The following is a 15,882-nucleotide window of genomic DNA, read 5'->3' as shown; positions in this document are numbered from 1 at the left end:
CTTCTCACAAAAACGCGAACCAAACCAAAATAGGCTCAGCTTACGCCCTCCCCGCCTCTGTAAAGGCGAAGGGACCTAACCCTCACAGAGGTGTGTCCTGTGACTCGCGGCCGCTCCCTCGGGGCGATGCCTGGAGCCCGGTGCGCGCGGATAGGGAGGGCCCTAGAGGGTTGTGTTGCATCCCACGAAGCCCTGAGGACTCGAGACTCATTATCGCCGAAAGCCTGTTTACGATATCAGATACTTGAGCTGATTTTATTTATAGCATCTGCCTGAGAGACAAAGAGAATGGAATCTAAAAAAAAAAAAAAAAATGGTCATGAAGAACCTAGGGGCAAGATGGGAGTAAAGATGCAGACCTACTAGAGAATGGACCTGAGGACACAGGGAGGGGGAAGGATAAGCTGGGAAGAAGTGGCATGGACATATATACACTACCAAATGGAAAACAGATAGCTCGTGGGAAGCAGCCGCATAGCACAGGGAGATCAGCTCGGTGCTTTGTGACCACCTAGAGGGGTGGGATTGGGAGTGTGGGAGGGAGGGAGACGCAAGAGGGAAGAGATATGAGGATATATGTATATGTATAACTGATTCACTTTGTTATAAAGCAGAAACTAACACCATTGTAAAGCAATTACACTCCAATAAAAATGTTTAAAAAAATCACTGTAGAATTAAAAAAAAAAAAAGCAAATGGCAACAAAGCTCAGAAGGGAGAAAGTAAATCGAATGGCCATGGGAAGACCTCTCTAATTAGAAGAGAGTTATTTTATACTGAAGCTTTTTGATGCATAAAAGCCATCAAAACCCTGATCTAGCCTTCTGAATTTGCTGGCTTTAAAATTTTTACGTCACTCTAGGTCTTTTAATCACTCTTGGTAGCCCTCCTTTTGGTAGTTGTTTGACTTCTTTTCAGTTTTGTCTTTATATCTAATTGGTTTGATCTTCCAGTCACGTTTAGACCTTATCTCTAAATCCTTCTGAAGATAGCCTTTATCTAGTTAGTAAAGTTAATTATTGTGTGTGAATGATGCATGTTAATGGAACCGTAGAAGCTGAACAGTGCTATAAATTGACCTTATTGCTTGTTTTCAGTACCTAATAAGTTTTAGTGCTCTTAACTACAAAGCTACAATGGAACTTTAGATCATCCAGGTTAACCCTTAAACTTGACAAATGAAAAAAAAGGTTTAGAACAGTTTGAAGCCCTTCCCTTTTTAATAACAGAACAGTACACTTGGTGCCATGGTGCCAAGCTCAGTGTACTTTCTATTATATTATTTTGTAGTTGAGCTCCTGAAGCTGCATGACAACTAAAACTTCAAATAGTGATTTTTCAAACACTACTTTTGAGCCGTAGTGGTGTTGGTGAATCCTCAGTCAGCCATTAAAACCGAATAGCAGAAAGGCATTTCAGTTATAAGAAATAGTATATAGAAAGCATGAATGTGTTAATAGGTGAGTGTTAAGAGTAAGAAATGAGTCTTAAAAGGGCAGAATTTATACTGAGAACTACAGACAACTATTGAACATTTTTATAAATAGTTAATAAATTAAGACTTGTTCTTTTTTAGAAAATTCATGCTGGAGAGAAGGTGGCAGATAGACTGATTGATTGGGAAGGCTGGAAGTGAAGAAGCAAAGTCAAAGTTTACTGATCCTTTTTAGAAACCATGGATTCCCAAATTAAGGCTGTGGCATGGATGTAGAAAGATACATTCAAGAAATATCCAAATGCACTTAGTTACCAATGATACAGGATATCAATGGGAAAGAATAGTCTTAAGATAGTGGCAAAGCAACTTGGCTAATTTGGTTGACTGGAGGTGAAGTTAATGGGAGAAGGGAATTGAGGAGATAGAGAACAGGTTTGGGAGGAAAGACCAGCCTCAAATTAATGGAGGCTTTGGTACATCCTTGAAGATGGATAGTGATTTGAAACTAAAGAGTGGCCTCTGTGCTGTGGAGATAATATTTGGGAGTTTTTAGCTAGCTTTTATAGGTAGAAGTCAAGAGTATATGAAATGTAAGGAGAAAGTCTGGGGACAGAACCCTAACGAACAGCAACATTTACAGGAGATTAGAGAAAGAGCCCGTGAAGGTGGCAGAGCAAATGAAGAGATCTTCAAGAATCAGGAATAGTATCATAGAAGCCACGGGAGGAGAGGGCTTCAAGGAGGCAGTAGCAAGGTCAAGAGAGAGCAGTAGGCAATAGGACTGAAAAATGCTATTGCATTTACCAGCTGAGACGTGGTTGGTAGAACTGTTTCAAAGAAGCTAGAATCAAGTACAAGAATGATAAAAATATTAGTTTTTCATTGTTGCCATACCAATGAAATGGTAAATGCAGCACAAATTTATTTTCTCACAGTTCTATAGGTCTCACCGAGCTAACATCAAGGTGTGGGCAAGGCATCATTCCTTACTAGAAGCTCTGGAGAGATTCCGCTTCCTTGCTCATTCAGGTTGGTTGCAGAATTTACTTCCTTTTGGTTGTAGGACTGAGGTTCCTGTTTCCTGTTTCCTTGTTGACTGTCAGCTGAGAGTTGTTTTCAGTTTCTAGAGACCACCTACATTCCTTGGCTCATGCCCGTCTTTCCTCCATCTTCAAGATCTCTATGGTGGGCGGAGTCCCTCTCACTCTTCAAATCTCTTTTGCCCTCTTTCACTGACTTCCTCTTCCACTTTTAAGGGCCCATGTGATTATGTTGGGCCCACTTACATAATACAGAATACTGTCCCTATTTTAGGGTCAGCTAATTAACAACCTTAATTCCATCTAAAAAGCCCCCTTTGCTATGTGAGGTCACGCTCACAGGATGAATGGGGTGTGGACATCTTTGGGGGGTCTTTGTTGTGGCTACCATAGGAAGTTAAAAGTACTAACAGTTCATGGATACATTCTTTCTAGATGCTTTTGTTAAGGAAAGGTGATACCTAGAAACATTTACATTATGTAGCATGTGATAATTATAGTCAATAGTAAGCCTTACTGTTTATCCTTAAGTTTTGTAACTAAGAAATGCAAGTATCTTCTTAAATACTCTGAAATTTCTGTGAACACTATAAAATTTTAAAGTCTCATAGGAGTATAAGGTAATACAATGAAGTTGTTAGTTTTTATATTTTTATGTAGCCTTAAGCTGCTTTAAAATCTTTGCTGGAAAGATTTTAAACGCATTTAACCAGCTAACTAGATATATGTGCATAAAATATAATTTGGATACACATCAAAATATGGCTTTTAAAATATAAAGCCCACAGAAACTGGAATGGATGTGTAAAGGATGGAACATACTAACAAAATATTTAACCTTGTATTTTATAGGCCTAGAACCTCACTGCCATTTAGTGAGTTAAATTGTTAAACCTTCTAACCTTAAAGCCTTAATGAAAGGAATGTAGAGTTTGAATAGACCTAACTTTGAGTCTTGCCTTTGTTGTTTATTAGCATTCTGTATTCTTGAGTAAGTTACTTACCTCCCTGAGCCTTGCTTTCCTTATGTATAATGGGGTACTAATACCTTCACCGCAGAGTAGCTGTAAGGATTGGAATTAACATGTCTGAAACACAGTAAATACTTGAAACAGCACTTCCTGTTCTCCTTGTTCCATTCCTCCCTTTTCAGTTCCTTTCTCAAGTGCAGCTTCCTTTGCCCTTGGCCTAGGGGAATCAGTCCTTTGCATCCTTTGCACCTCACTTTGAATGTAACTTTCTCAAGGAGGCTTTCTCTGCCTCTTCCCCTACCCTGTAATTTCAGTTCCCCAATTACCAACTCTTACAACTTCTTTACTAGTCTGTCACTTGTTACAGTTTACGTGATATACCTGGGTTATTTGTTTAATGTCTGATTTCCATCCCAGACTATAAGCCCTTTGCGATCAGGGGCCATGTGTGTTTTACTAATTACTAAATTCTGTAATTCTGTAAATTCTGTAAATTCTGTAAATTCAGTGTCTAACATCATGCCTGGCACATAATTGACAACCATAGGTATTTGTCAAATGAATTTGTGAATGATGAATTTTATTATTTATCTCCTGGCTAACCTCTCTTGAATTTCTGGAAACATCAGCCACCACAAAATTAATAAATCCCTGGTGCGGCTTATTGTGAAGGATGCTCATTTCTTCTGTGAGAAAGTACCTGCATTTCGAATGGAGTCTTGCAGCTTCTTTGGAAGAAGGCTGCCTCTTTAAGATACCACTATTACCTACCTCTCCACCTTATTTGTGATCCTTCAAAGTGAACTTTCTATGTGCTACATGGCCTACATAGCCAGATAATTCCAAGAATACCCTTTAATTTTGGTGAAAATTTGTCCAGTTTTATTTTTCTGATGTGGTAACACAGAATTTTTTCATCTAATTTTTTTGTTTACTGTCTTTTCTAGTAAATTATGAATTGAGTTGTTAAAATGCAGCATGTCTACAGCAAGATTCTGAAATAACTCACAATGAGATGTTTCTTCATAGATGTAGAGTAAAAATGAAAAATATGTTTAATTCCCCCATATTAAATTAGAACATAAAACTGCAAACTTTCTAGATTATTATCTCCTTATCTATAGGAAAGCTTTAACTATGTTAAGTTTTAACAATGTTCTAAAAAACTTTAGAGGGCCATTGTTGGAAGCATTGACATACCCATTTCTCTGTCATAAAACCATAGTTAAAGACATCTATTATATAAGGATTCAGTCCATAAATTTTTCTAGGAGTTAAATTCTAAAAAAGGATTTTTTCCTCCAAGAATCTTGTAGACTTATAGACAGTGAAAACTTCATTTTATTTCTGGCCTTCCCCTAATTGCCTGGAAACCCTTTTGGCAAATTTATCGTTGCAGTGCTGCTACAACAATAGTCATTCTAGTTTGTTGCTTAGTAACATCTATTTCTCTCCAGCCATAACCTTTTCTTCTTGTCATTTATGCATTCATTCATTCTGTGAATATATATCTTTCTCTGTTTATCATGTATGAGCACTCTTTGGCTAGCACTGTGAATACAGAAGTAAGAATTCTGGCTCTCGGTGGGCTTATATTTTTGTCTGTTTTCTGCTGCAAGTTTCCTCAAGCAGTTCTTTTGGAACTATGTAGAAGTAGTATAAATCCTAAATAAATAAATGTATCATTATAATGTTTATATAACCATTAATTTGAAAATGATGCTATTTAGTCCATTTTAACTTTAGTGTGTAGCTATGTTTTTAAAACCCAGTGCAGAGTTAGTTCATTCTTTCTATAATTACTATGACCAAATACTATCCCCATATCCTGGATTTCAGTTCCGATCACTTCACTAATCTCAGACCTTCAGTAGTTTCTGAATTTTATAAGATCAGATCCAGAATCTTTGCAACACTTTGTAGGTCTTTGCCTAAATCACCAGAAAGTTGTATTTTCAACTATTATTTCTTCTGTTATGGTTCTTTCCCCACTTTTTACTGTATTTCTTGAGATATTTTCATTGTTTCTAAGTCCTTCTGATTTAGAAAAAAAATACTCAGTTTTAGTTAACAGTATATATTAGATAAGATAATGCTCATATAGAAAATTTTAAAATCCCAGATGCCTAACATAGTTTCTGGTTGCTGGTGTCCTGAGGAGTAGATGACTGTGATGGTTAATTGTATCTACCTACCTGATGGAACCACAGGGTGCCCAGATATTTGGTCAAACATTACCTTGGGTGTGTCTGTGAGGGTGTTTTTGGATGAGATTAACATTTGAATGGTAGGCTGAGTAAAGCAGATTGCCCTCCCCTAGGTGGGTGGCCTTCATCCAAACAGTTGGAGGCCTGAATAGAACAATAAAGCTGATACTCCAGTGTGGAAGAGGGAGCTCTTCCTGCCTGACTGGCTGAGCTGGGACTTCAGTTTTTTTCCTGCCCTTGGATTCGAACTGAAACATTGGCTCTTCTTGGGTCTTGAGCCTGCTGGCTTTCAGACTAGAGCTTATAGCATTGGCTCTCCTGGCTTCCAGGCCTTTAAACTCAGACTAGCACTACATCATTGGCTTTCCTGGGTCTCATTTAACTCCATTCACCTGAGTCATGCTTAACTCCAAGAAAAATATAGTACAGTCATGTCTCCTGAAAAAAGAGAAGATAGCTTGGTGATCAGCCAGCAATCTCTCCCAAGTATCTCATACTTGACCAAAGTTACTTATATTTCAATTTGTTATTGAACCAGCCCAGAGGCAGTGCAGAGAACATACAGGAGATCAAAGATATATGCAAATGGATGTGCTTCTCCAGTGCCTCCTTTCTTCTTCATGAAGGCACAGATATTTTGTGATTTCAGCAACCTGTATGGAGTGAGGAATACACAGGACGCTTAAAACCATGGGCTTGCTATCTTTTATACATTCGTAAGGCGGCAAGGAGGTGGTGTCAGCACTAAAAGTTCTGTATTATACCATATAAACAAATTCTTGCTGTACTAAAACTGTATAACTTAGGACAACCATATAGCTCAATAAGGAATTAGAAGACTTGAACAACACTATAAAGCAATTGGACTTAATACACATACACAGAACACTTCACCTAACAATAATGGAAAGAAAAATTAATGCCAGTCTTCCTCAAACTCTTCCAACAAGTTGAAGAGGAGGGAATACTTACACACTCAGTCTATGAGGGCAGCATTACCCTCATACCAAAGCCAGACAAAGACACTGTAAGAAAACTACAGACCAATGTCCCTGATGAATATTGATGAAAATACATATTTTTCTTAAGTGCACGTGGAATATTCTCTAGGATAGACCATATGTTAGGCCACAAAACAAGTCTTAACAAATTTTTAAAAGTTGAAATCATTCTAAGTATCTTTTCCAGTTACAGTGTAATGAAACTAGAAATCAGTAGCAGAAGGAAAGCAGGAAAATCCACAAATATGTGGAAATTAAAAAACACACTTTTAAACAACCAAATGGGTCAAAAAAGAAATCACAAGGAAATTAGAAAATATCTTGAGATAAATGAAAAAAAGAATCCCACAAGAGACCAAAACTTATGGTATAGACTGAAAGCAGTGCTAAGAGGGAAATTTATGGCTGTAAACATTTACAGTAAAAAAGAAAGATCTTAAATTAACAACCTAACTTTACAACTTAAGGAACTAGAAAAACCCAAAGCTAGAAGAAGGAAGGAAATAATAAAGATTAGATAAGAGATAAATGAAATAGAGAATAGATAAACAACAGAAAATGTCAGTGAAACCAAGAGTTGGTTCTTTGAAAAGATCAACAAAATTGATAAACCTTTAACTAGATTGAATTAAAAAAAAGACGACTCAAATAATTAAAATCAGAAACGAATGAGGGGACATTACAACTGATCCTATAGATATAAAAATATTATAAGGGAATGCTATAAACAATCATATGCCAACAAAATGGATAACCTAGATGAAATGGACAAATTCCTAGAAACATACAACCTATTCAGACTAAATCATGATGTTGTAGGAAATCTGAACAGACCTCTAACCAGTAAGGGAATTGAATCAGTAATCAAAAACCTCTCAACAAATAAAAGCCCAGGAGTAGATGGCTTAACTGGTGAGTTCTACCAAACACTGAAAGAAAAATACCAACTTTCCTCAAGCTCATCCAAAGCACTGAAGAGAAGGGAACCCTTCCAAACTCATTCTATGAGGGCAGTATTACCCTGATACCAAAACCAGACAAAGAAACAACAAGAAAACTGCAAACCAATATCCCTGATGAATAATGTTGCAAAAATCCTTACCAAAATATTAGCAAACAAAAATCAAAAGCACATTCAAAGATTGGGACTTCCCTGACAGTCCAGTGGTTAAGACTCTGCACTCCTACTGCAGGGGGTGTGAGTTTGATCCCTGGTCGGGGAAGTAAGATCCTACATGCCATGTGGTGTGGCCAAAAAATAAAAAAAAATAAGAAAAAAAGATTTATACACCATGACCAAGTGAGATTTATTCCTGGAATGCAAAGATGGTTCAACGTATGAAAACCAATTGGTGTAATGCATCACATTGTCAACGGAGGGGAAAGAAACCATATGATCATCTCAACTGATGCATAAACAGCATCCGACGAGTTCCAACACCCTTTTATGATAAACACTCAATAAAATATGAATAGAAAGAAACTTCCTCAATGTAATAAAGGCCATATTTGAAAAATCAACAGCTAACACCATACTCAATGGTGAAAGACTGAAAGCTTTTTCTCTAAGATCTGGAACAAGACAAGGATGCCTGCTTTTGTCACTTCTATTCAACATAGTACTGGAAGCCTTAGGCAGAGCAGGTAGGCAAGAAGAAGACATCCAAAATGAAAAGGAAGAAGTAAAATTATCTCTGTTCACAGACAGCATTATCTTATATGTAGAAAACCTAAAAATTCCACCAAAAAAATTGTTAGAACTAACAAAAGAATGGTGGTTGCCTGGGGCTTGGGAGAAGAGGATACGGAGGAGTTGTTGTTTAAGGGGTATAGGATTCTAGTGTTGTAAGATGGAAAAAGAGGTGTGGAGATAAGATGTACAGCAGTGTGAATGTTCTTAACACTGCTGAACTGAACAGTTAAAATTGGTTTAAATGATAACTTTTATGTGTATTCTACCACAATTAAAAAATTTTAAACTACACAAGTTAGTTACTTCAGTGTTTTATAAATTACCCCATTGTCAGGCCTCTCAAAGCTCCAGTGCAGGCCTAGCAGTATCTTACCTCTCTTCTTAAGAAATGATGTGTGACAAACCTCACAGTTTTGTTTGGAGCTTGATGACACATTGGCACCATAGCATGGTAGACGTCCAAGTAATACTGCAAACTTCATGATGCAATTCTCAATTGTCAGTTGGTGCATCACTGAATAATGATAGAATACTGCAGAATTAAGCAGAAACTGTTAGGTCTGTATTTCTGATTTTTTAAGAAAGGAATAAATAGCAAAAACAACCTTGGACTATATCATTTTCTTAATGGAGACTATTATCCTGTAGAACTGCATTGTCTGCAGAATGGTTAATGACCACTTACAGTTTATTTTTAAATATTCCACTTGTATAGTAAGGTTGATATGACCATTTCTGGGTGAATATCTTCATAGCTTAATACTAATAATCATCTAAATTTTGGAAATTTCCAGGAGGTTTGAAATGTGTTATGTTACGATTTTTGCAATTTCTTTCCATTGCTTTATCAGTAAACATAATCAGTGGGGTAATATTAAAATAAGAAGTAGAATGATATATTGATGTAAAGTTTTGGATTCTCATCTTGTCTCACATTTCCAGTCATGAGAATTTGATCAGGTTTTTGAATCCTTCTGCTTTCAGTTTGTAGATTGGGAGTAATGATGGCTATCCTCGTGATGTCCTAGGTTGCAAAGATTAAAGTAGCTAGTTCCTTTATGCAAATGAATGATTATAGTCATAGAACTTTAGAGAAGAAACAAACTTTCCAGATAAAGGGTTTTCTAAACTTTTTTCTGAAGCTTTGGCAACTGTTTCTGAAAGAAAGGAAGAACCTAATGTAGAAAACAAATAATATACACTGCTGTATTTGAAATAGGTAACCAACAAGAACCTACTGTATAACACAGGAAACTCTGCTCAATACTCTGTAATAACCTAAATGGGAAAAGAATTTTAAAAAGAATAGATATATGTATAACTGAATAAATTTGCTGTACACCTGAAACTAATACAACATTGTTAATAAACCGTACTCCAATATAAAATAAAAATTTTAAAAATAAAAAATTATATAAAGCAAAAAAAAAAAGAAAGAAAGAAAACAAATAAAATTGGCTGAAGTAAGAGTAGGGTTCCAGAGAGGACACTGCCTGCTTGGTTTCCCCTTAATTCTTCTCTGGCAGCCCAATCCACCAGAGCTCAAACAAAGCACTTAGAACATGTTTTTTCAACAAATTTAATTATTAAGAAACTAAACTGTGCATTCATTTTGAAGGAGAAGATATGGGGCTAAAGTGATATTAATGTTCATTATTACTGCTATTATTTTATGCATTTCTATTTTACTGAAATGTTATTGATAGCAAATCAAGAAAAACACCTTTTGCTTTGTTATATAAGTCATGGAAGGCTCTTAAACTTTCAGAACAATGAAACTTTTAGGGTCGTTAACAGTTAATAAGCAATGTGTAAATATACTCATATCTGTGCCAATAAGTGAAAATTTTAAAACCCCCTACCTTACTGTTATTAAGTCAAAGTGATCCCTTTATATTTACTTTCTATCCCAGTTAACCTCTTTTTTATGACTCAAGAGAGATTAAACTCTTCTAATTATGATTAGTATGCATCATTTTTTGTGTTGTCTTTGTTTTTAAAAATGGTGGTATTAACACACCTTTTAATATAGAATGTTCATATTATGGTAGAATGGTGTTGATTTTTTTAAACCTGCATTTTCAAAGTAAACTTTAAAGTTGTACCCAGTGGCCTTTAGAAGAAATTAAAGCTAACTGGCCCATATATTCACGTAGAGTTTTGATCTCATTTAAAAGGGTTAGTTGAGCTAACCAAATGGAAAAATGCTTTTTATAGTCTGATGCTTCTTTTTTGAAAACAGCTTAATTGATATATTATTTGCATGCCTACAAGTTGACCTGTTTAATGAGGGTAGTTCAGTGGGTTTTAACATATTTACAGAGTTATGCAACCATTACCATATTCCCATTTTAGAATATTTTCATTACCCTCAAAAGAAACCCTGTGCACATTAACCCTTTCTTCCCATTTCTTTCCTTTCCTTAGGCAATCACTTATCTGTTTTCCGATTCTATGGATTTGCCTATTTAAATGGGGTCATACAATATGTGGTCTTTTTATGACTGACTTCTTTCACTCAGCAAAATGTTTTTGGGATTCATCTGTCTTGTAACACATTAGTACTCCATTCTATTTTATTGCTACATAATATTCCAGTGTATGAATATTCCACATTTTGTTTATCCATTCATCAGTTGATGAACATTTGGGTTGTTCACACTTTTTTGGCTATTATTAACAATTTTTTTTAAACATTTACATTCCAAGTTTTTGTTTGGACATCTGTTTTCATTTCTCTTGGGTAAATACTTAGGAGTGGAATTGCTGAATCATAAGGTAATTCTATTTTTAACGTTTTGAAAAACTGCCACACTGTTTTCCAAAGCTCATTTTGTATTCCTGCCAGCAATGTGTGAGGATTCCAGTTTCTCCGCAACCTCCCAAAACTTGTTATTATTATCTCTCTTTGATTATAGCCATTCTGGTGGGTGTAGAGTGCTACCTCATAAATTCAGTGTTTCTTAGGCAGACCCATATAGGTCTGTAGATATGTTCTGCAGAATCTAAGAGTTCTAAGAATATACTTTTTAAAAAAAAATTTTCATGTTGATGGTAATATAACTATACTCTGGAGCATCTGAATGACTGACCACCTAATAACCAAGACTGCCACACTATTTCAGTATTCATATTTACTTGTTTAAAAGTCCACTGGCACCAAGAAATAAAACTTTCATTTTTAACATGCTAATGGGAATAGAGGGGGCTGTAATTATATAAATTATGTATTTCTCCCAAGAGGAAGCCAAATAATATTTGGCTTCTACTCATCTCAATTAATGCTATAAGGAACAGAGGTTTTGCAGTATTTGAATAGAGAAATGGTTATACAGTTGACTCATCACAGTATTATGGGGATGATAAATGCAAAAGAACTTTATGCATAGCACTCAACCTGGTTGCAATAAATCCTATATTTGTTTGAATTTCCAGCTGTGATTTGATTTCAGTAAAATACTATCACATTCAATTGTGATAAAATTATTTTTCTTTTTTTGGTGTTTACATATAAATTTATTTTGTTTTTATGATTGTAAAATTTCCAATTGTATGATTATATACACTTAAACAACATTATAATAAAAAAGTAACTCGAGCGAACATTTAGGAATCACGATCCTTTTTTCTTTTTTTTAGAGGAGTCCACATATTATGAGTTCATTGGTCACTGTTATCTGTATCTTTAGGTTTGTGCCTTTGGCTCTTTGCTTTTAGAGGCAGGCCTTTAGCTGTAGACTCCTGTGAGATTTTGAAGTTTGTGTTATCACTTGTTCAAAGCATAATTTAAGTAAGTTTGGTAATGATTTGTTTTAAAAGCCATCCGAGAAAAAAAGAGGTATTAAGGAGAAATTATTTCTTTGTAAATACACTTACACATATTTTTCACAACTTTGTTTTGTTTTTACTGATTACTGTCAATTTCACAGATAATCAATATGCGTTTCCAAGGCTGTCGGCTATGTTTGGGTCTTCTTTTCATCTCAATTAATGCAGAATTTATGGATGATAATGTTGAGATGGAAGACTTTGATGAAAATTCAGAAGATATTGATGCTAATGAAAATGAATTCTCCTCAGAGGTAAGGTTATTGAGAAACAAGCTATAATTTATTCTTTTAGGGTTCCCTGGCGGTCCAGTGGTTAAGACTTCGCCTTCCAATGCAGGGGGTGCTGTTTCCATCCCTGGTTGGCGGGGAGCTGCTAAGATCCCACATGCCTCGCGGCCAAAAAACCAAAACATAAAACAGCAGCAATATTGTAACAAATTCAATAAAGACTTAAAAATTAGGTCCACATCAAAAAAGTCTTTAAAAAAAGTAATAAAATATTCTTTTACATGAACATAGGGGTGACTAATTTCTTGAGATTCACTTCTATTCAAATAGTCTTTAGTTTCAATATAAATAGGAAAAACATTGCCTTTTTCCAACTATATGTTGCTGTGTTTTTAATTTGTGCATGGCACCTAGCACAGTTTTATTACCAAATAAATATGGGGAAGGTCTTTACTATCAAACTAGGAGTTCATCACTGGCTAAAGAGGACTAAATACTTTAGCTAAGGGAAAGGTTTTTAGTCTTATTTTTGACACTGCAAGCCCTTTTCAGATAAAAGAAAAGGTAGTATAATTTTTTCCTAGAAGTAAAGAAAGTAGTGTTTCTTTATTTCTCTGAGGGAAGAAAATGCTAAATAGGATGAATTAGAAAGGGGAGTGGTGATGAGGTAGGCATTTAGTAAGGCTCACAGTGTTTCTGTCTCAGCATTAAGATGTGTGTCTTGAGGTGGTGACTGATAGGAGTCTGGAAAACAGGAGTCTGGAGGTTTTTGTACACTTTGACAATCCATAAGAGCTTTCACATTGAGAATATTCATATCTAATATTGAGACAATCAGAAAATTTTTTCAGAATATTTTTGGTGAGGAAGTATCAATTATATTGTGCTAGCCACTGTTAAAGGGCCAAGGAGAATAATATATAGTTGTTACAGACTTCCTTTTAGAGTTTTTAATTTGCAAATGCAAGTGTTGTTTAGCTGCTTAAGGTGAATATTCTTTCTTCTGTTAAGTTTTAAGCTCCACAAGGACATTTCTTTTAAAACCTGGTTCTGTGATCCACAGAAACTAAGTAGTAATCAAAGTGCTTATGGCTGACTTAGATACAGCTACTGTGAGGGTTTTGGAGGTTAATACTTCAAAGAAATTTCAGATACCTACGACTCTTAACTATATTTGATGATAATTTGAGAAGATGATAAGAAATGGGGGGAACAATTTTTGATGCTTCTAATTTTATAGCATGAGCAATCTAGATATGGTAAAGTACAAGTGAAGTATAAATAAAGCGCAAAATAAATTGCTGGTGATTGAAAGGGTCGTCTAACAGAAGGAAGCCTCTTGTAACACCATTGCCCATTTTTGCCAATCCATAAAAATATAGAGAACAGTAAAGTTGTAAGTTCTAATTCAGAAAACTTCATGGGAGATTGGCAATTTGGGTAGCAGAATATTGACCTGTTAGTAAGTGTGTGGGATTTTGTTTAATTACTGATTTTCCTCCCTTAGACAGGAAATGTACTATTAGGGAAGGGTAGGGACAGTGAAAATAGTAGAAGTACTTCTGTATCCTTTTCTCTTAAGGCTGAGAGAAGAAATTTCATAATTAAACATATAGGTAAAATCATAAAGGCTGATTAAGAAAGGACCAAGATTTATGTATTACTGTAAGCAAAATTTTATTTATTCATCATCAGTTCAAATTATCTTTTGAGGGCTTCCCTGGTGGCACAGTGGTTGAGAGTCCACCTGCCGATGCAGGGGACACGGGTTTGTGCCCCGGTCCGGGAAGATCCCACATACCGCAGAGCGGCTGGGCCTGTGAGCCATGGCCACTGAGCCTGCGCGTCTGGAGCCTGTGCTCCGCAACGGGAGATGCCACAACTGTGAGAGGCCCGCGTACCGCAAAAAAAAAAAAAAAAAAAAATCTTTTGACAATTTGTCAATAAATTTAAATTATTTTATTGGTGCATTCGGTATAGTGTAGTGGTTAAGTGTATAACCTTTAGAACCTAGGCTCATATCTTTTAAGTCCTGCAAGTGTCTAACTGTATGACAGTGGGCAAATTATTTTGCCTGTCTCCCACAGTTTCATCATACGTAAAATGGGAACAATAAAGTACTTCCCGCATAGAAATATTATGAGGATTAAAAGAGCCATCAAATCACGCCCCCCCCATCATCATTATCATCATAGCGGCTAACACTTACATGGCACTTGAAACAATGCTTTGAGATAATTGCTTTGCAGTCCTTTCTCTTTTGAATCTTATTTTTCCTCTGGGTTTCTAATTTCTCAGAATGTTGTCATCATCCTCTAGTTACATAACAGTGAAATTTAAGAGTTAATTTTAAACTAACCTATGTGCTTACTAAGTTTTTCATCTTATATGTTTTTCATCTTACATCTTTTGCTTCTGATGACTTTTTATCCTCATATATTGTCACCTGTTAGAATCCTTTCAAAGCCACATCCACTGCATCATGAGGCCTTGGCTAATTAATGCCTCCCATCCCTCCTGTGTTAGGAGTCAGTGTATTCTGTTTGCACATAGAGTTTTTTTCCACCGTGTATCTCTTATATTCTTCTGTATTTTCTTACCAGTAGAATACAAAGTTTTGAGACCAGAGACCATGTCACCTACCATCTATCTATATTACCTATATGTGAATTCCATACTAGGTTCTTAATTAGTGAGATTATTTAATTAAAATATTTGTGAAGGTGAATAACTTTAGATTTTTAAAATCTATTTTCTAGATTAAATATAAGACACCTCAACCTATAGGAGAAGTATATTTTACGGAAACTTTTGATAGTGGAAGGTTGGCTGGGTGAGTATTCATTCAGGAGAATTTTTTCCTTGATTTGATTAGCTTTTTTGAAGTTATTGGTTGTTAGCCTATGAAAATTGCCTCTACCACAGTACCTTAAAAAAGGGTTAACATACTTTATTTCACGGTGTAAACCAATACCTTAACACATTTTTATTATTGATAGAAGTGTTTAATTTGAATTGTTATCATTTATACAAAGAAAATATACAAATGAATCATGAATGTAAAGTGAAAACTTACATTTCTTCTTTGCTTAGGACAGATATTAATAACATAATTTCAGATGACAAATTCAAGTTAATGTTTTATCCTAAAAAATGGTAAAAAAACAATAAAAGTTATTATTTATTGATCATTATATGCCAAACACTGTCCTAAGTAGGTGGGTAAGAACTATCTTTATCTGCCTTTTACCAGTGAGGAAACTGAGGCTTAGTGTACCTTAGCTATGATCACACAGCTAGTAAATTACAGATTCTAAATTTAATTTAACTCTAGCTTTACAGGATTATGTGTGGACATCCTTATTTAGCCTCTAAGTATTCATTTATCTTAGAAGGAAAAGCGACTATTGGGTAATCTTCTGTTGTATTTCTGATATGCATTGTATCTATAAATTGTTAGTTTTATTTTTAAT

General features: G+C 35.4%; 1 protein-coding gene across 6 annotated transcripts in view; it reads left to right on the top strand.

Moving 5' to 3' along the window:
• The window catches only part of CLGN (calmegin), a 61,292-nt gene that overhangs the window by 11,274 nt on the left and 34,136 nt on the right, over positions 1 to 15,882 (top strand). For 5 of the 6 annotated variants that reach the window (XM_033402301.2, XM_049708998.1, XM_004263587.3 and 2 more), the window contains exons 2-3: positions 12,281 to 12,433; positions 15,169 to 15,242. In XM_033402301.2, coding sequence (XP_033258192.1) covers positions 12,290 to 12,433; positions 15,169 to 15,242 — 218 coding nt within the window. In that variant the 5' untranslated portion in view covers positions 12,281 to 12,289. Of the gene's footprint in view, positions 1 to 2,376; positions 2,469 to 12,280; positions 12,434 to 15,168; positions 15,243 to 15,882 lie in introns of those variants that run through there. The other variant, XM_049708997.1, reaches the window with a different exon arrangement.

The sequence above is a fragment of the Orcinus orca genome, chromosome 4 (assembly GCF_937001465.1).
Source record: "Orcinus orca chromosome 4, mOrcOrc1.1, whole genome shotgun sequence".
In the NCBI taxonomy this organism is placed as follows: domain Eukaryota; kingdom Metazoa; phylum Chordata; class Mammalia; order Artiodactyla; family Delphinidae; genus Orcinus; species Orcinus orca.
Note: the sequence above shows the minus strand (reverse complement) of the source record. Positions and strands in the feature narration are given on the sequence as shown.